Genomic DNA, 25,020 nt, shown 5'->3' with positions numbered 1-25,020 from the left:
TTATAATAATTGTAACGTGATAAATATTGTATCATGCATTCAAATATATGCAATTTGAAATTTTTCTCAAATTTTGCGATTAACACGTGAATAGACGAGAGAGCCCATGATTGTCACGAAATGTCCGTGAATTCAAAATTGTAAAATATTATAGAATATTACATTGTCCCACAGATTTACAGAATAGACGACATATAATATATAGCTGATGATCAAGGTGGATTGATAGATGTATAACATATGGCCCGGACTAAGACAGAGATCCAGGGTGGATCTATCTTAGTCCGTGATATTATGGTGATCTTAGATTATCTATTCCGCGGTTGTACATCCGCGGTGGCGTGACAAAACTCAAAACCCGTCGCCACGTTCATGGCGGTCACAGTGGTTACAGACAAGGTAGTACAACTCAGGTACATGACAATGGTATACTCCATTATCAGCTGCCGCAGCAATGAAATTTTTTTGTCAATTTTATCTCCCCCACCACTTTTACAACCATCGCATCTTCCACACCACTATATTACTATACCATACATAGTACATGGCGAATGTTATACATTTACACATCAGTCGACAGTCGACACTCGACAGTCACTAGTCCCCGCACGATACGCAGTCGCTCGAACGTCTGCCTTCAGCTTTCTGTTGCCGTTCTTTCTTCCGTCGTGTCCCTTTTATTCGTGTATATATTAGATGTTAATATTAAAATAATAATATATTGTGTGTACATACCGCGGACGGACGTGTACTGGAATCTTACGTTTTTACTGTTGCAATTTATTGATTTCGGCGAAAAAGTAACCTGATGACACATTGCGTTTAGTTTTCCTCAAATTCTTCTACCCAAAAACCGCCGTCGACGATTCACCGTTGCTCGTCCCAGTTCGGTTGGTAAGTACCTTCCTACCTGCTCGTTACGCATTTTCTTATTTTCCATCACCACACTGCCATATAATATAATAACGATTAAAAATTAATTCAGACGCTACAATATAATATGTCATTAAAGTGCAATCGGACAAGTAGGTACAATCGCGGTACCTATCGGCTATTGGTTGCCTATTAGACATAGATAAACGGTGGCATTGGAATGTTATATGTATCATTATTAATATCATTAATTTCCTGCATGTACGTACATGAAAAAATATTATCGTCGGAAACACACTTGTGTTTACATGCACGTACCTATCTAGTGTTATTTTTTATAATTTTTTTGTTCATATGGCATAGTGGGATTGCTTTGGTCAACACATTAAATAATTCAATATTGTTTCAATGACGATTAACATAATTTATTATTGAAGTACCTATTGTGGTCTTAATTTGATTTCAAATAATAGGTCTGCACATGTTTATAACGCAACTCATAATATCAATTATAAAATTATGATCCATGACTAACGACAAAATATGTACACTGGTACATTTTATTCAAAAAAATTCTGAGAAGTGATAACCTATATTTAATGATGTGCATCTACCTAGTCCACAAGATATCGATGGATTTATTAGAGATCAATACTAGTTCTGTCTATTGTATTAGAATTTAAATGTATTTGATCTAGATATTTAGTGTATATTATATAAAAAAAATTAAATATATAGGTATTTAGATTGTATACCTATAAACATAGTGAAAAACTACCCAATACTACTTACATTGTATATAGAATGTTTTTGGCTAGATTTTATAATTATACTTGAAATATATGCAGTACCTAGTTACGATTTTTGCATAAAAATTTTAATTTTACAGTTCGGAAATTAGAGATTGTACGAATTAAGAATTAAGATTGCGAACCATATAATACCATAGGTACATCAGTTCACTTTATTTTCTGGTAGGTATGTTCTATTTCTACACAATCACTACTTCACCATGTCCTTGAGAGATATAGCTCCAGGTAATTTATTACACTCCTTCTCACAGATTTTTTTTATTCATCAAATTAATTGATATGGAGAGAAGCTGTTATGTTACCTACTTCAATGCTATTATTATTTTAATTAATAAGTTATTATTTTCTTTTAATTATAGATACATTGGTATCCTCTTTTTTGGAAGTTTTAAGATAAAATGTTTAATGTTCACTTTTGATTGTTATTTAATAATGATGCAAATTACAAACTAGTTTTAAAAATTTGATAGGTAGTATTCTTATTTTATGATTTCTGAATTTCTGTAGGTAGATACAATCATATAATTTAAAAATGGTATGAAGAAGATTTATTTTTAAACCATTATAATATCATAACCACTTGATGGGTACAATAATGTACAAATACATATAAACAATGGTGCCAAAAATGCTACTCATAAAAAATATGAAATTGAATAATATAGTCGTATGGGTATTTCTTAAACCATTTAATACCAAATTGTTTTAAATATTGGTAATGAATTACCAAATTGTTTATATTTATACCTACCTACTTAGGCTTATTTATTTATTAAATGTAATTTATAGGTATTGTTAATATATTAACGTATATTAATATTGGGTTATGGAATAGGTAAATAGCTTTAAATAAGGTTTGTGAAAATTGCAAAAATGTAAGCCTCCTACATAATAATATATTATTCTAAATTATTATTTATCATTCTTCTGTGATAAACTTGGTGTTTTTTTTAAGTAATAGGTGTACACCATAAAAGAGGTACAACTGTACAAGTTTGAATGCCCTTGGTTTGACACCACAGGATTACATTGAATGATGAAGCAATCCCTAATAAGATTTATTATATAAAATTGCCTGTATTAAATGTTGTTAAATTAAATAAGGAGTCTATTATGTTTTAGTCGATATCAATTTTATTTTTAAAGACTAATTATTGCTTTCTGATTTATGTGTACCTATTTACTTGACAATTATTTACTAATTACAATGTATTCATTATACTTCATGATACTGTGTATATATATTTAATAAATGTGAACGATATTTTTTTGCAAATAAAGTTGGTTATTAAAATACAACACAACCAAAAATGTTTTATTATTTAAATTTAATTAAGTTATTTGAAAAATTAAATTGAATTAAAAATACTGACCTACTATTCTATTTTATTACGAGTTATTCAAATTTAATGTATTAAATAATATGAGCATAATTAAATATTTGGTTCTACACTATTACATAATTACTATAATGTATTACCTATGTATAGTCTTGTAGATAATGTAGATACAATATACCTACAGTGAGTATAATGTAAGTTGAATTAAATATATCTTTAAACTTAAAAGTTTGTTGCTTAAATTGTATTGTACTAGATCAATTATACTAGATAATTAAAAAAAAATCATTTGTATTAGCTAACAGGTAAGAATCATATTGAAAATAAATATCTATTAAAAAAGTTACCTAGGTATTTATGTTATAACTAGGTTTATGAATTAATGTTACAAAGATTTTACATACCTAATAGTCAATGATACTATTTTAATACTTAATACCTTATTAGTTACAGTGGTGCCGAACTATATTTTAAAAGGGGGGAGGGGGTAAGTAAAAAGTTATACAGACCACCACCCCTGTTTACAAAATTTTGCTGCATATGTATACATTAATAGCTTAGGGGTTAGGAACATAATTCATAAATAGTTTGTTGGGGTACCCACGGACCCCCATGACCCCACCCACCGAAAAAAAGGGTGGGCGGTCGCCCCTCTTAGGTTATAGGTTCGGCGCCACTGATTAGTTAAGTACCTATACTAGGTATTTACACTACCTTATTATTTTAATTGTTGGTGACATTTACTTTTAGGTATAGAGGTTGGTATTATCATTTACAGTAATTTTATAATATGTATTCATTACGTTTTTCTTGTATAAATTATTATATTAAGTGAAAACTTTTGAGTATCATACACTTCTATTTATAACTCTTATTAGTTATTAGCACTTCAGATGGAGTTTAGTAACACAATAGTCTTATTAGCATAGTTTTTGAAATAATGTATTATGTATTTATGTTCTAATTATTTTTCCTCAAATTTATATTTTTTTATTGTATTAGGTGCACATTTACTCTATTCCACAATAATAGATAGGCTGTGTGCCTTTTGGTACATCATACATTGTTACATACTTACATTGTATTTTATAACAATCAAACCTTACCAATATATGTATATTTAATTTAACTGTGTTTATCTGTAAGTCGGACTTTTTAAAAGGTACCTATTTGTTGATTGATATCTAAACAAACATATTTTCTGGTTTAATTTTGATGAATTATACCTAACTAAATGTAATTCACTGAAACCAGTGTCAAGAAATGACAAAATGGTTAAGAGGACGTGATACCTGCATTTGTTTGTCTCCGTCTTACAAGTGCGTAACATAGCAAATTTTACGCTCAGCAGAACACGTGTAGCTCTGTTAATTTAAAAATTAGAATGAATTTTATACAATCTAAAGGTAAGATTATTATCTAGGCAACCTCACGGGCTTTTTATAATATTTTGATTTTCAAGTGAGTTATGAGTACTTTAAGATGTACAAACAATTTACAATTTTAAAATACTCATAACTCGCTTTCAAATTAAAATATAATAAAAAATCCACGAGGTTGCCTAGATATTATAATCTTACCTTTAGATTTTATAAGAGGTCAATTCACTCTAATATTTAAACTAACGGAGCTACACGTGTTCTGCTGAGCGTAGAGTTTGCTATGTTACGCACTTGTAAGACGGAGAAAATACATGCGGGTATCGCTTCCTCTTCCATTCAATACAATATTAAAATATTAGATATTTATATTTATTGATACCCGTAATAAATACATATTAGTATATTACAGAGTAATACAGCAATATTAAGGCACATTTACATTTATATGAAAGAAAATAACTATTTTTATTCATCATAATGTAAAATTGTTTTTAATACCTATTATATTTTATAATATTATGTAATAGCAGTTGAAGTAGGTTGTAGGTACTATAAATTATAATAATTAATAATGTAATGATCATTACAATATGTTTCAATATTTTATAATAATTCAGGTCAGCTGAAGGGCAGTTGTTACTTATTTTGTGAACATTATATTAATAGAATTAAATGATTTGTGTTTTATAATTATACATAGTATTACTATTATAGCTATATTATTTTGATGAAAAAAGAAAAACAAGCTAAACATAAAGTATGAAAAGAAAGCCCAGAAAGGCGAAAGTGCTACTGTAATGTATTGTGCAAAACTTGATTTAAAACAATTGAAAGAATTTTATTAATAACACCTGTGTCCTGCAGTTAACTTTTTTATACATTGCATTTTTTGGCAAATGGAATATGTTTAGGCTGTTTACCGGTTTAATTTAGTAAAAATAAAACTAAGTAGGTACTGTTTGTATTACTGTTATTGTATGTATTAGTTGTGTTTCAGGTAGTGACTATAGTGTTAACTGTTAAGACACTTCATTGAGTTAAAAAAAGACCACTACTAGCTTAATCTTTGCCATAATCTAAATTAAGACTGTTTTGAAATTTTCTCATCCCATAATAAAAATAGAAATTTACATCATTACATTCTACTGCTTATTGGAATAACATACTTTAGTGTAATGTCAAAAGTCACTTTCCGTCGAAATATTTCTATATTTTAGTTTTATTATGTAGGTAGGTAGTTTGAAAGTTGAAAACATTATTTACACATAACTGTATAAAATAAGGTATAGTTATTGTTTTTTTGTCGGCAGTGATTGGTGAGTCAATGTATAATATATTATTTTGAATGTATTATATAATTCTTCATCCTGTTCTGAGTTATTAATGTCTCAATATGTTCAATCATTATTATAATCATTACATAATGTGGGAAATAGTTTTAACAGCCGGTGTGAGTAATTTAAAGGAATTTATAATGGTGGTGCTTACATAAAATAATTATAATAAGTCTATGATAATTTTCTTGGCTATGGATCCTAAATTCTTAATCAAGAAAATTTGTTGTTCCTATGTAATTTTATGAATGTTGCATAAAATAATCAGTGCGGAGGATTTAAATTTTCTTAAACGATTGTCGATTACCCATATTGAATAATATTAAATTACAATAAACAGTCTACAATAATGCAGTCTTATAAATCTTATCAAAAAATGTTCGCATTGAAGTATTTATAAATTAATCTAATCTTGAAAATATCTTTCACGATTATTGTTTAATTTTACTCAAATAAAATTGGAGGGCTTTTTTATTAACCATTAAGTATTTATAAATTATACATAATCATACAACATAAATAGTACGATAAGCGTATGTTACGAGAACTAATTACATGAAAGATAAGTCACTCAATTAACAACACTTTCAACGGAGAGATGTATAAATCATATGTATATGCCTATATTATGTTGTTGTGATCATGGCGCGATGTCTCAAGGGCCACTGCGGTGGGGTAGGTTTTTGGGCAGGTACACATAGTTACCAGCAACCAGCCAACCCGCAGCTAGTTTTATAATTAGATGATTGGAATAATTTTGGGAGAAGAGTCGTATCGAGGTATAAGTGACCAGCTGTTTCTTCTATGTATGCATGACGCATGTGAAAATCGGAGTGCAGAGTTTGGTTTGTAGCATAATGATAAATAATAGTAATAGGACGGAGTTTTAGATTGAAAAATTAGAAATTTTGATAAGCAAGATTTTTTTGTGGACACTCATACTTGGACTCTTTACGTTGGACTGTACGTCTGTATGGTCATTAAGGTTTTTGGAGAATTTATTAACTATATAGTTTGGGGTGAATACCAGATTTTGAAGACCAGGATAAATGATTATGAAGAACCTACGCGATTTTTATTGTCAAGCAATAGTTTTTTCGTATATTATGTATATGGGAAAAATGAAATGGTTAAAACTTAAAACAAATTTGTACCTCTACATTATAGTATTATACAAGTAATATGTATTGTAATTGCAGTGTATTTACGCCCTGCAATGTAATCAGTTAAAAAAAAGTAAGTCTAAATCTATTTATGCTCTGTTAGGTTTAATCATAGATATAATGGATATATTATATATTTATGGGTTTAATAGATTAAAAACCAGCTCTAGGTACTAGATATCATTTTTACAATTGGGATCGGTATATTATTACTGGTTCAAAAATACTTTAATATTTATTCTTATTTCTTTAAAATGTAGCCATGTAGGTATTTTTGTTAAAATATGAAAATATAAATTACTAATAATAAAAAATAATAATAATATATTAGGAAACATAATATTATATGATATTATTCACTGAATTTAAAACGATAATGTATAATTTAGTTCAATGTTATATAATATACTAATTAAAAATGTTTTAGATGTTTCTAGATTAAGAAATTCAAACATCGTTTTCCATTTTCTATTGTAATTTAATCTAGACGTCCAACGACAATAATATTATATTCTTGACTATTTGGATGACTAATGAGAATAATACTATAATATGACAATTCATCTTTTTAATTATATACAATTTGTTATAATTTTATATTTATAAACTTATAATAATAGTGAGTAGTAGAGAATAGTAACTTTTCATTGTGGCCAAATTATTTTCATTTTGATATAGTTGACAATGTTCTAAGTATTTGTGACAGTAATTCATATTTCATGGGAATTCTATATTTGCTGACATTGCTGGCATTTAGATAAAGAACATCTCAAACAGTTCTCATTATGTTTCACATATTACATTATTTATAGATAGTTGTTTGTGTAGGTAAATTTTATAACGATCCTGCATATTATACTTCTTTGAATTTACCGTTTTTATCATACTTCAATTTATTGATATGATTTATAAGTTGAATTTATGCATCTTTACAATATTTTGATTTATGTGATAATCTATTTGGAATTTTCTAGCTAATGCTATTGTACTTCAAGCATTTATATTTTATTTTTATTAGGCTTTTTAATCATCATGTATTATATTGTGTGTACCTATATTTTATACTATACTTACCTTTCTAAATTAATAATTTATGCTGGTATTATTTAAAACTGTTTATTGTGTTTAAATATTAAACGTTATGTCGAACAATTTAACCTGTACAATATATTATAATATAAAATGTTATTTGTTGGGTAAAAAATCGTAAAAATGTAATACAAGACTCCTGATAGGTATATTGTTACTACAGTATTTAAAAAATATTGAATATTGCCCATTTTTTTTTTTATAAGCATTTATAGTTCTAATTTTGACAAAATGTATAAAAAATGTATAAAATGTTCACTTTTTATAGCTATGGATTGACATTTTAAAACAATGTTCCACGTAAATGTTTGGCAAAGAACACGTCTAAAATCCTATGTCGTGGGTGTGTTTGACAAAGACAGAAAATCACTGGGTGGAATCCCTTTAAGATATGAAATTATATGTTGAGGGGCTTTGAAAATTGAAAATGGACCCATTGCTTCGTATAAATCCGGAAAGTTAGATTAATTTCAAGCTTTGTTAAATTTAGGGCATAAGAGTGGATTTGTTTTTGCCATAATGTGTCAATTATTAGCCGATTGAGAATTATATTTTTTTTTATTTAGATAATTAGATCTAAGTATTTCGGTCAAAGTTCAACAGAGTGTTCGACTTTTATTAATTTATTTGTTGTGGTTGTGTGCCATTCTGTGTTCCACAGATCCATGCAATACTAAATTTTCTTCGTTTGCCTACAAGTGAAGAATATTACTGTTGGGATAAATAATTTTATTTCTAGCTGCTTTATCTGCCTCCGTGTTTCACTTTATGTTACAATGTGGATCCTGGCATCCATAATCTATATGAATAGTTGTTATACAATTAATTGTTGATATTTTATCTTTGGTTTTCATATTATTATATCCTTAATAATACTCAACAGTTAAACTTAAAATATTTTTCTTATTGTTTTACGTTCTAATTATTAATTTTTTATTTTAATTTTTGTAATAATATTTAATATCATATACTAGTTGATTGAATCATGCTGAGATGTTGAATATATTATTTGTTAGGTATCTATTTTTGTCAATCTTTACACAATTTATACACAGCGGTTGATAACAATTGCTTACGGGTCAATAATATGTAATATAATAAATTATGTATTAATGTATAATCATATTAAATCTGTGATTATGTCAAAAATTGTAAACATCAACAGTTTAATTTTTACGAAGTTGGAATTGCATTTGTCGTGTCTGATCATGCCAACCATCGTGACACAGTTCATACTTAATTTCTTGGTTTTGCATGGTTTTTGTGTTGGTTAATTTTACAATGTTAGAAATAACAGTCTTAAAAATATATATAATTAATATCCTATTATAGTAACTGCCAACTGGTGTTAATTACAAAACATTCAGACGCATAAAGAAACGGTAGGCATTGCTTTAGTAATTTTAATATGATTTTACGTTGTGTAATGTACTAATGCGTATAAATGATAATATTATTGTTATGTTATTACAACTTCAGACTAACAATAACTCATAACTTATAAGTAGGTATACAAAACGAATTATTTTATATTCATTATTAAATCAATAAAAATATGGTACCCACTTAAGAGTTAAGACTAAAGCATTTCATTCGGGAAATAAAAAACGTTTTAAGTATCTATTAAAATGTATTTCATTTTTATAGTATATAGTAAAAGATAATCTTTAATATTAAAACCCTATTTAAAATTATTATATGTCAATCTGCAGACAGCAATAATTATGAATTCACTTATCAGTGGTAATGTAATCGCACTTTGTAAAACCCACATTACAAAATTTTCACAAAATAATATAATACTTCTTAAACAATTTATTGTTGTAAACCAACAAACGATTGAATAATATAACTAATTTAGTTACAAGTTATAACAGGTATTAATTTTATCAAGCTGTTAAGTATTTTCTAGAATGATTTTTTCTATATTACATATGGATGCTATTAATGGCTGTGGGAATGGGGTAGGAATATGAAACAACACTATTCAGTTTGTTTTATAATTAAGAGATACCTAATACTTATTGTAAACCTAAAAATATATTATATTTTGTTTTAGATCAAATTAAGCTAGTGTATCAGTTTAGGAAATGGGATGTAATGTACAAAAAATAGTCACGTGGTGAGTAGATAATGTTTATTATATTATATATTATTTAGTAGTTAAATATAAAATAGTGAATATATAATACCGAATACGTGTGTAATTTAGTGAGACATTAAACATTATGAGGCACGCACAATTATAATATATACTAATAACATTTTTTACATTAGGTATCAAAAAAAAATTGGAACTTATGATAAACAACAGTGGGAAAAAACGATTGAGCAACGAATTCTGAGTGGATTTACGCATGTTCCAAAGAAAAATGCTAAATTGAAGACTGATCTTATTGATGTAGACTTAGTTAGAGGTTGGTAGTAGCATTGATTTTAGAATATAATACCTAAATAAATATTAATGGTAGTAGGTGCAGACGCACAGTACAAAATAATGTACCATAATACGTATATTATAATAGTTGTGGTATTATAAGAGACAAATATAGCTTCCATCAGAGAGATTCTCTATACGACCCTGGCCTTGCTCCATAATACACAACGGGGTTCTGTGTAGTCTGAGGTTAAGGTCTATTGATTTTTTTACCCATTGACCTTTTCGGAAAAATCAATACGACTGAAACTCGCATACCCGATTAACCGGTGGACGTATCCGCGAACGTATCCGTTTAATTTTAATGTTAATTACTGTTTTAGAATAGAAATAATATTTTTTTATAACTGTAGTTTGTATCGAAACGATTGCATTTTGTCTACAGGATCGGCGTTTACCAAGACGAAACCGAAACACGGATTTTTTACTGTAGCCCGTCTGGCGATCGTCCGGCTATTATTTTTACCATGCTATTATCGATGGTACATACACCAGACGTCATGGCGATTGTTTCTGTCGCTTTTATGCCTTTACGTCTTGGAACTGGCAAACATTTTGTTGTTCAGTTACATCACGTTTGTTTCCACCGAAGAGGACACACCGCCGGTACGTAACAAATAACAATATTATTATAAATTATTTATAAAACATCACGTCGTAGAACAGAGCGTTAACCGCATTAAAGGTATATTATAAATTGTCGTTAATATTATTGGCCTACTACGAATAGTCTACAATATTTATATTTGTCTCGTTGTGTAAGTTGTCCGACAGTAAAACTCGTCGTGTCCGTCGACCGTCGGGTTCCACTCTTGCGTTCTAAATTTCTAATCTGAGCATGGACCAGGACACCCGGACGGCGGCCGTCCAGTCTCTATCCATTGTGATTTGTGATGCATGTATATTGTATAAAATAATATATTTGGGCGTCCTGAATAATATTACACCGATACGATATTCAGATGATGCCATCGATACCATAATGTTATGAGTAGGTATAGCGAAGGCGAACCAACACAATGTCGACCGTTGGACGGTCCGTTATTATTCCGGTCAGTCACTCGAAAGCAATTTATTGTCTGTAGCTGTATTCATAATAAATTATACTATTTTAATTCAACGTAAAATACAAGGTTTCTATAGTGTAGCGTGAGGGTACTGCAGCTGTTGTGACGTGTACAGCTTTAATATAATAACATACATTAAAACGAATTTATTGTACAAGATCGTTTATATAATAGTTTATTTCCGAGACTTTTATGCGTTAGTTATAAAGGTCACAATAGTTTAAGATTAATAAATAATAAACTATAAAACAGAATATATTATATTGATGATAATATTATCATATCGTTTGTCGTTTACCCAAAAGGCTCTGATACGTTTTAACTAATATGTGATAAGTACCTACGCACAAAGTTTGTACCTACGCATTAATTAAGTGTCATTATTCTGTATTATTATGACGTCATGGTTAGGTTAAACTTCATAAAATATATTCTATGGATTATAATAAATTGCGATATCATAATTTTTACATTTACGTATCTAATAATTTTAAAATTGTAATACCTGTGTATAAAAATAATCTGTTTTATATTTTTACGGTAAAAAAAAAAAACAAGATAGTTGTCATCTGTACATAGCACAATAACTAATATGTAAATATTTTTATCATAAAATTGATTTTTTTTTTAAATATTTACACAAGAGAAAACTTTTCTATTGATTATAGAACCCAACGGGATTTTATTTTTATGTTTTTAATTTGTTTACTATTACTATGTCAACAATAACCACTCTAAAAGTGAACCTTAAAATAAAAATGTTTGTCACACATGGGTTAACAGTTTAATACCCTAAAGCAACTCTGACAGCAACACACTTTAAGCTAATTTAACTCTATCTTTAATCAATGTCTCTCTTACTTCATAAACTGTGCGAGATCTCTGTAACCCATAATCGTATCCTCACTTCTCGCTTAGCAATACTCAACTTCCCTGCTACCTCTCCATCCTAGTTAATTTCAGTGCTAAATTGCTATATTTCGTCCATTCATATCAATAATTATCTATACTATAAAAGCAAGTCCATATTTTGTGTTACGGCTTGACCGAAACGGCTTATTTTTTTTTTTTTGTGTTCATAATTGTCAGGACAAGGTTCTTATGACATTTTAGGAAAATCCACTAGGAAATCTGGAAGTCAAAAATACAATAGCCGTCTGTCCAGGAGAAAAATAAACATATTAATAATATATTTTTGTTTATTGGTTATGATTGTTATAGTTTTAGTTGTTAATTTTGAAGAATTTTATTAAAATAAAAAGAGGAAATCAAACCTTGGCCGCTCCACAAATGGTGCCAAGAAGATGCGCTTATCTAGGAACAATATAGTTGAAGATGAAATTAATAACATGTCCGCTGTATGTTGAATTAAGTAAAAACAAAAAACTTGGTTTAACTTTGATACTTTAGAGTTAAATTATACACTTACGTACAAACGGCTATAATATGATATAAGCACCAATGGTACAAAAATGGCATATCATTTGCGCCAAAATTAATATTTCATATAAATAGTTATTTAAAAATGTCATACATAATATACATACAAATAAATATAATTTTAATAAATCTGTTGATTTTTTCGATCTTATAATAAATTGTTAAAATATAATATATAGTTCTAAATATACCTAATATCTATTAAGCGTGGCATCTAGGATTTTTGCGTTTTCGTATGATACAATTTTGGTGCTTTCGTACTATACAACTTTTTTTTTCCCATCTCATTTTGGAGCTTATGTCTTCCACAACAAACAGCACGGGGTCCGCGATCTACCGTAGGTAGATTGCCTATCTGATAATATACTGCTGCGAATCTCACGGGATAACGCTGGTCGAGATGGCTATACATTAAAATATAATATCATTTACACTTAAAAAGATATTGCTTCCCCATCATATTATACCCAAAAGGAGTTGAACAATCAGAAATTTTTTACGGAAAAGTTAAAATAAGTTATTAACAGTTTTACACTACTTTGCATACAGTTACATTGCTCTTCATATATAAAAAAAAATGTTGCAAGATAGATAGATAGGATTTGTGAAGCCACGAAACAGCCACACAATTTGCAAACAACTATCCACGGGGGCGGAGCACACGGGTGACAGCTAGTAATATAATATTCAGTTTTAATGTTTAAATTGTTATTATGGATTTATCTAATATATTACAATTATTTTGTAGTCTCCTTGCTTGCTAGATCTCTTTCCATTAAACACATTTTTTCTTCATCAAAATGCTCTATTGTTCTAATATCAGAAACCTGGCTCCTCTAGTCCCCTCTGCCTGTAAATTCAATAACAACTAAAGTATAATATAAATAGTAAATAATATGTACGTATACTTACCGTATAGTAACAAAAATTATAACATTTTTATCGTATTTTAATAATTATAGTTTAAATCAATTACTTATAATTATTATCAACGTCATTTATCATTAGAATACGTTATTTATACCTATACATTTTTAATTGGTCATCGATTTTATATTTATATAACTATTAATATCTCCAATACTTAATCATTAATTTTGTCCACAATTTTATCTGTTCTAAAATGCTGGTTTAAAATTAAATTAAAAGTGTAATTGTTCGTTATAATTGAATATGTAAGTATTTTGTTTTTTTAATGTATATATAATATATATTATCTAAAATATATTAAGAAAATGTTGAATAATTATTGTTGATACTAGTGGTTTTTACCAAGTCCGCTAATAAAAAATTAATAACTTGAAATAAATATATCTAATATACACTTTCATATTATTGTTATTTGCGTTTTATGTATTTAGATTTTAGATATTTACGTATAAATCTTTACACTATTGTCGCTTTAGGTTGCGGCGCTGCGCATAGGATTTCTTGGAAGTGAATATGACGAAATGGTGGAAACCAAAGGGTTGTGTGAATTTTGAGTGAAATCTTGAGTATCGTTTTGTTGCTAAAGGTCTTACACTTACTGTTACAATTTTAAGAATCGTAATGAAAAAGTCAGAAACATGAAATATTCGATATTTTAAATAGGTACTTCCCAAAAGTATTTTAGTACATTTTAGATTTTGAGCTGAGCGACAAATGTATTGATTTGATTTTATAATGATGTGTGTTTTTTTTAAATTATTCAAATTTTAAAATTTCTTATTTTATTTTTATTGTTTGTTTCTGTCATTTCCCTTTGGGGCAGTAAAACTGCTTCGATGTTTCTTGGTTTCTGGTTGGTCTAGAACAAATGACAGTAGATACAATATGAAATTTTCACTGATTGTTTATATTGGTTTTTTCCATCTTTTTAGTTTTTTTTCCATAAATATTAATACAAAGCTCCTGATATATTGTTACAATAGTAAATAAAAATATTAAAAATACATAGTCACGTTTTTTTTTGATAATCATTTAAAGTTCAAATTTTGATGAAATTGATAATTTACAAATTATTTATAATTAAATATTTAGTAGTTATTTTTTTTTTTTTTTGGGTAACCCGCGGCAACATAGGCCTTTGGGTGTGGGGAGGGAACTGTAGGTTTTTTTCTTATATTGGGTAGGTTGGTACACGTGTGTGTTGTGTTTGGCAGAATTTCTAATGGGGCACCCGTAGGTTTCTGCCGTGCCCCGGGGTGGGGGGATGGCGGCACTTGTTCTCCGGACACCGTGACTTGCACGGAGAAAAATGCCGCCCAGTGGTCGAGGATCGAACTCGGACCGGCTGTGCCGAATCCGTCGCGTTAGACCGCTCGGCCACCTCGTGCCCTATTTAGTAATTAAATATGAATAAAATGTTCAACTTTTATAGCTAAGGATTAAAAGTTTAAAACGTAAATAGTTTAAATATAAATTACTTAATTTGCAATAATTTCATGAAATATACTTAGTAATATCATAGGCTGTCTTCGCTCAGAATCGTTTTTCTTATACAATGATATATCATTGAATTCAAATTTAATACAATCCATTACAGTGACTCAGTTGTAACGAGAAAAATAACGACAAGCTGAATAATGTACAGCAGAGCAACACCCACTTGTCCATTTATTTTTCATTTTGCTTTTAGATAAATCCAGATTAGTGTTTCATCAAAATATTTTACATCTGAATAGGTTTCTGAGTTTTTGAAAACCATTTAAAACTAAGAATCCTTGCTAGAACTCTTGTAGCTAAAAAAATCAAGCAATTATTATTAATTATCTTTTATGTTTTCTATTATGGTTATTGTTTTATAAATTACATAATAATATGTATTATCCTAACTTGAAAATTTTTGTGTATGAAATATGTATAAATTATTAATATTAAATTATAAAATTATAATTATAATTATAATTGTATTTATAAATCGGAGAACATTATTTTATGTATTTATAAAGACAAAATATTTTTTTTCCAGACTGTAACACTTGGTGAAGTACTGAGTCCATTTATAATGATGCTTGTTTTGAGCATTGTTCATTCGCAAATTGTTTCTACCACTACAATTTCAAAAAAGAACTTCCTGAAAACCCCTAGATCTCATAGCACAAGACATGCTAAAAGGGGGCATTCTACCTCAAGTAAAATTAAAAGTAAATTTATATTATTGTTTATAATACTACACACGCATACTCGGATTATACTGTTTACTACAACATTTTTTTTTTTAAATGTAATACTAAATTAATCAACAAATTTTATAATTATAGATTCGACTGAAATGAATGTAGAAAGTATTCAATCTTTAGTTGGTACTGATACTAAATATGTGAAGAGAAGAAATAGAATGTGAGTTATATTTACTAAAGTAAATAAAGTATCTTATAATAAATAATACTTATATATTTGTTAATTATTGTTAAATCATTATAGTGTATTATTTTGAACTATTTTTGAATGATTATGTTTCAGTGGAGAAGCTTCTAAACCTCATACTGTTGTATGGGATACATCACCTGTAAAAACACGTCATTGGGTTCTAGAATCTCTACCTGATGTAAATGCGTCGTTAGTTCCCGAAGATTTTGGTTCCGATTTACGTTTAGTCAATCTTGATGAGAAAAAGCAATTAGGAGGAGTGTAAGAACAGTTTTTAAATCTACATAAACAATAAACATGGTAAAAGTTTATTAATTTCATGTAATTTTTTGTAGAGATCGTATGGACGTGAGACCTAATACGTCTAGCTCAACACATGATGATGATGGGTTTGAAAGTTTAAATGGCAACGGCTCCAGTGATAATCCCGAAGAAGATATTTTAACTGGTTCCACTATTACATCCCAAACGTCTGAGTCCACTAGTGCTGAACAATCAAGTAGTACACCCAAACATGATCAATTAGTGGAAAAAGTTGAATGTGATGTTACATTGGTAGCAAAAAAGGTTACTGATGACCTAGCTAGTAAAAATGTTTCTACTCAAAAGAGGTGTTTAAGATTCAAAAAAACTCCATTAACCTCTAAAGCTTCCATTGCTGATTTAGACCGTAGACTTTCTGGTATAATATATTTAAATTGCCCAAAATTATTATTTTAATAATGAGCAAAATCGTTTTTTTTTAGCTTTCCAGACATCTGCATGTTTTCAGTATGCGGTTAATTCTGAATCTGAAGATAGTGAACAAGAAACTGAAAATGATGGTTCGACATGTCCAAAAGTAATTTAATAATTTTAATAAATATTAAATACGTATGTATATAATATATCAAATAAATACTAACAATATGATTATTTTAGCGTTTGCTTGTACGACGTAACCATCGTTTGCAAGTCCTTCAAAAGACAAATTCTGATGACGATGAAGACGATAATGTAGATAGTTCTTCTAGTCGACAAACGGATGAAGAAGGGGATGTATTATCATCTAACGGGGGTAGTGCTTGTCCACTATCAATGTTGACTGAAGGAACAACTAGCGCTGGTGAATGGATTGGTCTTACTACAAATACTGAAGAAGGTTCTTCTACTTCGGATATGGATGCTGAACAGACTAATTTATTAAGTGATAATCAAGATCATCCATTTTTATGGGAATTTGAAACTGTAAGTTAATTATTGTCAATTTATTTTAAAACTATTTTATTTTCCTGTACTAACCTGGCTATGTGATTAGACAGAAAACTACATGATATTTTTTTTTTTTTATAGACACCAACTGTGATATTAAGTCCAAGTTGTGCGGCATCAGATCGAGGTATAGTTTGTAATTCATTGAATCATTTATTATTTAATAATAAAATATTGACTATAATTATTATTATTAGTTTACTTTTTTAAGTATTTCAAGTTAATTTTGATTGAATCAACTAATATGATAAATTAAATCTTAGATCGGTTCATAGTCTTACCAATGCTTTATTTATAATAATATTAATATTAATTAATATTTAATAGTAAATAGTATTATATGTTTTGGTTTTAGTGAGTTGTACAATGTGGGAAAAAAAAGAAGTAAAAAAAGCTGATTTATCTGTATTAGATATAAGTTCTGCAATCATTGCTAGAGTTGAAGAGATTCCTGAACAAATGGATTACTTCTACTTAGGTAAATTGTATTACATTAAAACTGCATTTACAGTTTTTAACATTTTTATATTTTGTAGGTGTTTTTTTGTCTGTGATAATTTCCCTCATGCCATCAGCGTATAGATTACTTAACAGCTTAACAGAGGACAAACCTTTACCAACCTTAGCTATCACTGTGACTGAACCTCCAGAGTATGTGTACAAGCAGTATTTGTCTGCATTTTTTACCATTGTTAATGCTGCTTTTGCACCTATTGGCTGGTGAGTGCTAAAGAGTATTAAATTACATAAATAATAATCTTTATATTTATATATTATTAATTGTTTTCATTATATTTGTAGGGAACGATATATTGTGATTACAACTTTGATAGAACGATTTTGTTTATCACTAATGTTCTTCTTCCTATTAACTGTAGCAGAGCGCACATATAAACAGAGATTTTTGTATGCAAAGTTTTTTTCACACCTCACATCATTTAGAAGAGCTAGGAAATCTAAATTGCCTCATTTTAGACTTAATAAAGTACGGAATATCAAAACTTGGCTTTCCATACGCTCTTATTTAAAAGTAGGTTAATTATATGTATTGGTCAATAGAGTATAATAAATTGACAAATAATATTTATATAAATAAACTTCTTTCTTACTATTATATAACTTTTTTTATATAGAAACGTGGACCTCAAAGATCAGTAGATGTGATTGTGTCATCTTCGTTCTATATATCATCATTGTTTTTAGCAATCTTAAGTGTAGAATTACTTAAGGTAAATAAAATAAAACTGGAAATATTATATAATATTATGAATTTAAAAAAAATTTACATTGTTTATAGGATACATTTTCTTTGAGTTCAGAATTTCACCTGGAGTCTTCTGCTTGGTGTATGGTGCTAGGAATTTACCTTTTGCGATTTTTGACTTTGGGAACAAAAATTAATAGGAAATATAGGAATTTATCAACACTTATTACAGAACAGGTAAATATTAAAATATTTTCTAAAAAAAACTGGTAATGAATTTTTAAATTTAATTACATTCATAACGCCTCGTCCACACAGGACACAAAAATAAAATTAAACGTAAACTCAACTCAACTTTTTCCAACATAAATAGAACAATCTAAATTGTTTTTTAAAAACAAACCAAATAAAAACCAGACCTAATATTATGAATGTTTTAGTTATGTTTACCTACTTTAAGAGAATTTAAAATATAACATATTGAATAACTAGCAATTATATAACTTTTTGTCTAAATAAGTACATTCATGGTTTACTTTTGTTTCAGATTAATTTATATATGCAAATAGAACAAAAACCCAATAAAAAAGATGACTTGATGGTTGCAAACAGTGTTTTAAAATTAGCTGCAGATTTACTAAAGGTATTTATTCTTTAAAGGCATCTTATTAGTATTTTAGAGCACCAATAGTTACTTCCTATCAATATTCTTGGGTTTAAAATATGTTATATGTAATAGCATTTACACATATAAGCACAATATTTTTATCTTAATATAAAAACTATTTATTAGTTTTTCATTTTTATAATAAATGTTAATAAAATGTGTGTTGCGAGTACACGCGGATAAATTGAAACTTTTTTACATTGAATATGAAAAAAAGATATTATCGGCCATTACGGTTGAATATAACGTCACGGTCTGTATTTGTATTATTATTATAAAGATGAGACCAAGATTTTTATTTATTACTAGGGCACGGATTTGAAGACCAATGCTTTTATTTAGGTTTAAAATTATATTTAAATGGTTTTATTATTGACAATATTACTTTATCGAGTATATTAATTGGTAATGCAAGTTAATTTAATGTTTATGAAAGTACCCATACTACATAGTACATACCTATAAATTAAAATTTTTTTTTTTGCCTGTTTTTTACATTTTAAATTGTTTTATTGCCTTCAAGTCCTAGCTCTATTTATTACCATAGAGAGTAACAGACTATCATGACAAGCGATAATCTTATTTTTTTTGTACGCTCTGTAATAAAATTTTACTTCAAAAGGGCTAAAAAATTTTAATTAAATTTATAATAAATGTTAAATGTTAAATGTTGGGTATGTGTAAAACTAATCAAAATTATGTATGCATAATATAATAATAAATAATGAATACCATTGTTAATTAACCATTTATATTTTTCAATGAAAATATTTTAATGTTTCTCTCACAATTTTAAAAATTCCAGTCCTAAAAATCAAAGTGAACTTAGACAATTACTTAACACAATTTAAAAACTAAAACTTTTTTACCAATTTAGTAAGTCTTTTATTTTAACATTTTAACGCTTTAAATGAAGAGTGGACTATGTTTAACATAAACAGTTACTACACAACTAGTTTAAATTACTGTTGAAATAACTTTGATTTTTTTTTAGTTGATTTTAAAATAAATTATTAAGTTAAAATTTAAAATGTTTTTGATATTGATGGTTGTAATTGTTTCTACACATAAATTACTTATTATTCACGCTATAAAAATTAAAAAAATCTTATACTATATAATAATAGTATTAATACTATTATTTTTGTTATGTCTCTTGATAAAATAAATAATAATTGTATGTATACTCAGGGCCGTATTTGAACATTTTGTGCCCCGGGGCAACATATTTTTCCGCCCCCCAAAAAGTTATTTCTTAAAATGTAAGGAACCTATTATTTTGGGTCATCATTTATGACTCTAAAATGTAGTTAGATTTTGAAATTATTTTTTTTGGAAACATGTTTTTCAATGAGTTAAGAACAATCAGTGATTCAAACAGAATTTGTTGATCGGACTTTGTTTCAAAGTTATACACGAGTTTGCGAAGTCTCATCCATCGGGAGTTTTTTTTAATACATTTCTTTATTAACAATATAATATACATTAAGTACAATAGGAAATTTCTGATTTCACCAAAATTATAAGGATAAAAAAACTCAAATTTACAAAAAAAAAATCTAAAATATTATTTTTGGTATTTTAACAATAAGATTTTAAGGTTTTGAAGTTGTTTTAATCTTATAACTTCTACAGAAAATTTGACCTACTTTTTTGTAGTACCATCATAAAGCGTGAAAAACACACATTTTGAAAAAAAAAATTCACGAAAATCGATTTCTAGCTAAACCTTATTCCTTCCAATATTTCATACTTTCATTTATTAGTTATCTATTAAATCACTAGGGAAACCCATGTTAAATAAAAATATTATAGTTTTTATAAAAAAAAGTATACTGTATACTTAAGTAAAATAAAAATGAATACAATATTACAATGATTTCTTAATAAACGCGTTTAATTTTTTTATCTTATTGTAAATAAAAATTATTGCATATTAATTAAAAGAATCTAGTACCTTTGGTATCTGATTAGTTATGGTGAATACTCATATTATAAAAATAAATTATAAACTGAAAAAAATATATTATTTATTTTAATTACATTTTTTCTGATCTTAATTTTATTAATAACCAAGACGAAGGTATTACGTAAAAGTAAAATAGACATTATTATTATTATGTTGTGGTTTATTTATCTACAACAACGCTTGCTGCGGGCTGCTATCATACCATTATCAGTTATCCAAGGAATTATTATTGTTAGTATAAAAATAGATTTGAGAGAATATCATCCTAAAATAAACTTTGGAGAAATCTCCACCTAATCACAATACATAAGGAAAAAACCATTTTACATAATTTTAAAGTTAACTATGTTGGATTAATAATAAAAAAGTTCATGAAAATTTACCGCCCCTCAAGTTCCATCAGGAGGGGCAATGGCCCACCCTGGCCCTCCCCTAAATATGGGCCTGTGTATACTATACTGATAGACACAACATATGTGCTCTTTAAATAATCTATGTACTAATTAAAAAAGTAGATTAAAGGGTTTTAATGTTAATAATAGGTATAGTTTATGAAAAAAAAAACATATGTTTGATTATTTAGTTATTAATATTAACATTTTTTTAGCTCTCTGTCTCTATATTAGGCACATTTAATAGTTGTAATAAGTTAATTATAATTGGGTGTTTTTAAGTACTTAAGTATTTAAGTACCAAATTGGAACTGCTGAAATAAATAATAGTGCCAATTTATTTAATTATGCTCATGCTACTTAATTTTTGATCATAATATAAACACCATTGTACCATAATAAAAGCATAGATTTTGTGTGCACAAACATATCCGATTGATATAATGATAATACTATTTAAAAATATTTGTTCTGTTTGTTCTTAGGAATTGGAAAGTCCGTTCAAAATTGCAGGTCTATCTGACAACCCGTACCTGTTTACGCTGATAAAAGTAGTGATCCTGTCTGCTCTGTCTGGTGTACTTTCTGAGTTACTTGGGTTTAAGTTGAAGTTGCACAAAATCAAAATCAAATAGAGAAGTTGATGTATTGGTTAGGTGAACAAATTACATGCTAACTAATGTTGAGATCACAATGGTTGAGATCGCACTCATATTATCATAGATAGTCATCAGAATTTTCATGTAAAATCATGTACACGTTTGGATAGTGGGTATGAGAACGCAAGAGCTCGTTCCTTTCATTGTTGTTTGTTGTATACATAATACATCAGTAGACATTATTGTCCTACACGCCATGGCAAGGATTTGCCATTTACGAAGTCATCATTCTGCAGTATGCCATAATACCTATTTTAAAAAATTATGATAAACTTTTCGAGACTTCTTATTTTATATATATGATAGCAATACCTACCTTACAAAATATAATAAACAATAAATGTCGTGTTCATAGATGTAACTTTAGTTATAACAGGCGTTCAGCTATATTTTTAATAATATTGTAAAACACGAATCCCGTTGTAAATAGTGATACCTAGTGTTTATATATAAGTATGGTACCATTATAATGATATGTAAGCATAATTTATTGTTTAACATGATGCTGTAAACTGATGCAGTGTCAAGTGGTATTGCTGATGACAATTTTTAGTGATTTTTATAAAATTGTTTTTAAGTGCGAGATGAGGTTTATTTAGCTAATTATTTTTATTGGTATATAAATATATCTGTCAGCCAGGCTGCAACCGTTATATATATTATGTTAGTTGTAAAATTTTGAACAACAGTAGCGGTGATATTACTTCTATCCTTCTGTAGTTGGTCACAAAATTGTTTTTTCTTCACCAGAATTAATGACCTTATTACAGTAACATGGAATTAACATGATCAGTGGATAAATCCTCAAACCAATAATTTACACTGTTCAGTGTTGTATCTCACTATGGCTGAAGTGTTCATAGTTCATACACATAAAGTGTAATTTTAATGTTTGTCTCTTTTGATAATTATTTAGGAGTAAACTTTATTTTCTATAAATTATCACTGTGATCTTTTTGTTATTATTTAATAATTTAATTTGAATGTTGTTTATTTAGTGATAAATAAACTGTCTACACAAAATATATGTACGTAACAAACTTGTATTTTAAATTTGTATTTTTGTTATTTCTGTCCTCTTGATATCTGTGTTGATTCCTATGGTAGGTATAGTATTGATTATTCAGAATTCACTTTTGAGTTGGTAAATTGACTTACTTGAATTATTTACATTAAACATTTTTAATCACTTGATTTTTGGAATTTATTTAACTATAATTAAAATTCTCCATTGATGTAATTGCTCCATTTCTATATTTTTAAATGAAATTGATAAAATAGTTAAATAGAAAATTGATAGCTATAGTAATTTTGTAAAGACGCATTACCGTAACAGAACGCAAGTTGCTAATGGCTAATCCCAGAAACTACTTGACTGATTTCAATAAAATGTATATCAATAGGTTCCTTGAGACCCTGAGGATGTTTTTAGTTTCTTGTTTCAACCCCTATATGCAATATGCTGCTATACAGTATGTCCCAAAAGTCCTGTATCACCCTTAGTATCTCCGTGAAAAATCAATATATTTAAATGCAGTTTATTTTGCAGTAATAAGTATGGAAATTCTGATTGAATGACATAATATTCGACTTTTTTCAAAAATTCAAAAATTTTTTTTTATGTAAATAAGTTTTAAATTTTCAAGGTAAAGGCTGTTTTGTTGATTGCATTTTTAAAACAGTTAAAAAAAATAAATATTAAAATGTAATGAAAATTGCCCAAGTTAGAGCTTTTTATTATTTTGAATTTCTAAGAATAATAGTTATGTTACCTATGCATACTACATTAGCAAAATACGATACGCATGCTTTAATCAGAAATGGAACGCTGATTTTTCGGCTGAAATTCAAAATAATAATTATCCCTAACTTGGTAAATTTTCATAAGATTAAAGTTTTTTACTTTAACTGTTTTAAAAAATATGATTAACAAAACGGCTATCTTGGAAATTAAAAAAATTAAATTGCCTAAAAAAAATTTTTTGTAATTTTTGAAAAAAAAAAATTGAAATTTATGCTATTCAATCAGAACTTTCATACTTATTACTGTGAAAAAAAACTGTATTTTAATATATTGATTTTCCACGGAGATACTAAGGGTGATACGCGGGACTTCTGGGACAACTGCTAATGGCTCACGAAAATCTAATATTTTTTTGTTCATGCAAATGGTAGGTACCATTGGATAAAGATTATATTACTTTTATAATCAGGGAAATATGGTATATTTTGAATTTTTTATACATGATATTATAATCCATTTCATACGAAAAGCGTTAAGTTGTTTACATATTATAAAAAAATTTACTGTGAGTAGTGCGTACTGCGTACTGAGTGGCTTACAACTTTTTTTTATCATATATTATCTATTTTATCATGAAATATATTGTCATAGAACATGATACCTACTGTAATATTTTTTTATATTACATTCTCAGAAATTCTCAATACAGAAGGAAATAAAAATATAGTTATATTTATAACAAAATAAAAATAATTAGTTGTATTTGACTTAATTGAATAGCTGAAAACATATAGGTAATGTTATTTAATTTGGTTAAAATATTTAAGTATTGTCACTACTGAA

The 25,020-nt window shown here is 27.8% G+C and overlaps 1 protein-coding gene across 2 annotated transcripts; it reads left to right on the top strand.

The window, feature by feature from the left end:
* Window positions 1-438: 438 nt before the first annotated feature.
* LOC132938474 (protein PHTF1) lies at window positions 439-23,479 on the top strand. Of its 2 annotated transcripts, XM_061005327.1 has the most exons (18): window positions 439-894; window positions 10,053-10,115; window positions 10,271-10,410; window positions 10,816-11,036; window positions 15,891-16,065; window positions 16,183-16,261; window positions 16,385-16,552; window positions 16,627-16,973; window positions 17,038-17,132; window positions 17,213-17,518; window positions 17,624-17,669; window positions 17,898-18,020; window positions 18,079-18,262; window positions 18,344-18,572; window positions 18,676-18,771; window positions 18,840-18,983; window positions 19,294-19,389; window positions 22,260-23,479. In XM_061005327.1, exons 2-18 carry the CDS (start codon window positions 10,084-10,086, stop codon window positions 22,407-22,409), a joined length of 2,631 nt encoding a protein of 876 aa, XP_060861310.1. In that variant the 5' UTR covers window positions 439-894; window positions 10,053-10,083; the 3' UTR covers window positions 22,410-23,479. The 2 variants fall into 2 exon arrangements, with proteins under 2 accessions (XP_060861310.1, XP_060861311.1); XM_061005328.1 differs by lacking the exons at window positions 439-894; window positions 10,053-10,115; window positions 10,271-10,410 and having other exon boundaries at window positions 10,905-11,036; window positions 15,871-16,065.
* Window positions 23,480-25,020: the final 1,541 nt, after the last annotated feature.

This window comes from Metopolophium dirhodum, chromosome 2 (assembly GCF_019925205.1).
Source record: "Metopolophium dirhodum isolate CAU chromosome 2, ASM1992520v1, whole genome shotgun sequence".
NCBI classification, from domain to species: Eukaryota; Metazoa; Arthropoda; class Insecta; order Hemiptera; family Aphididae; genus Metopolophium; species Metopolophium dirhodum.
Note: the sequence above shows the minus strand (reverse complement) of the source record. Positions and strands in the feature narration are given on the sequence as shown.

Coding starts and splice junctions, on each gene's coding strand:
- LOC132938474 (XM_061005327.1), top strand. CDS start 10,084: ATGGGATGTAATGTACAAAAAATAGTCACGTG. Junction 10,116..10,270: donor GTACAAAAAATAGTCACGTG/GTGAGTAGATAA, acceptor TTTTTACATTAG/GTATCAAAAAAAAATTGGAA. Junction 19,390..22,259: donor TAGCTGCAGATTTACTAAAG/GTATTTATTCTT, acceptor GTTTGTTCTTAG/GAATTGGAAAGTCCGTTCAA.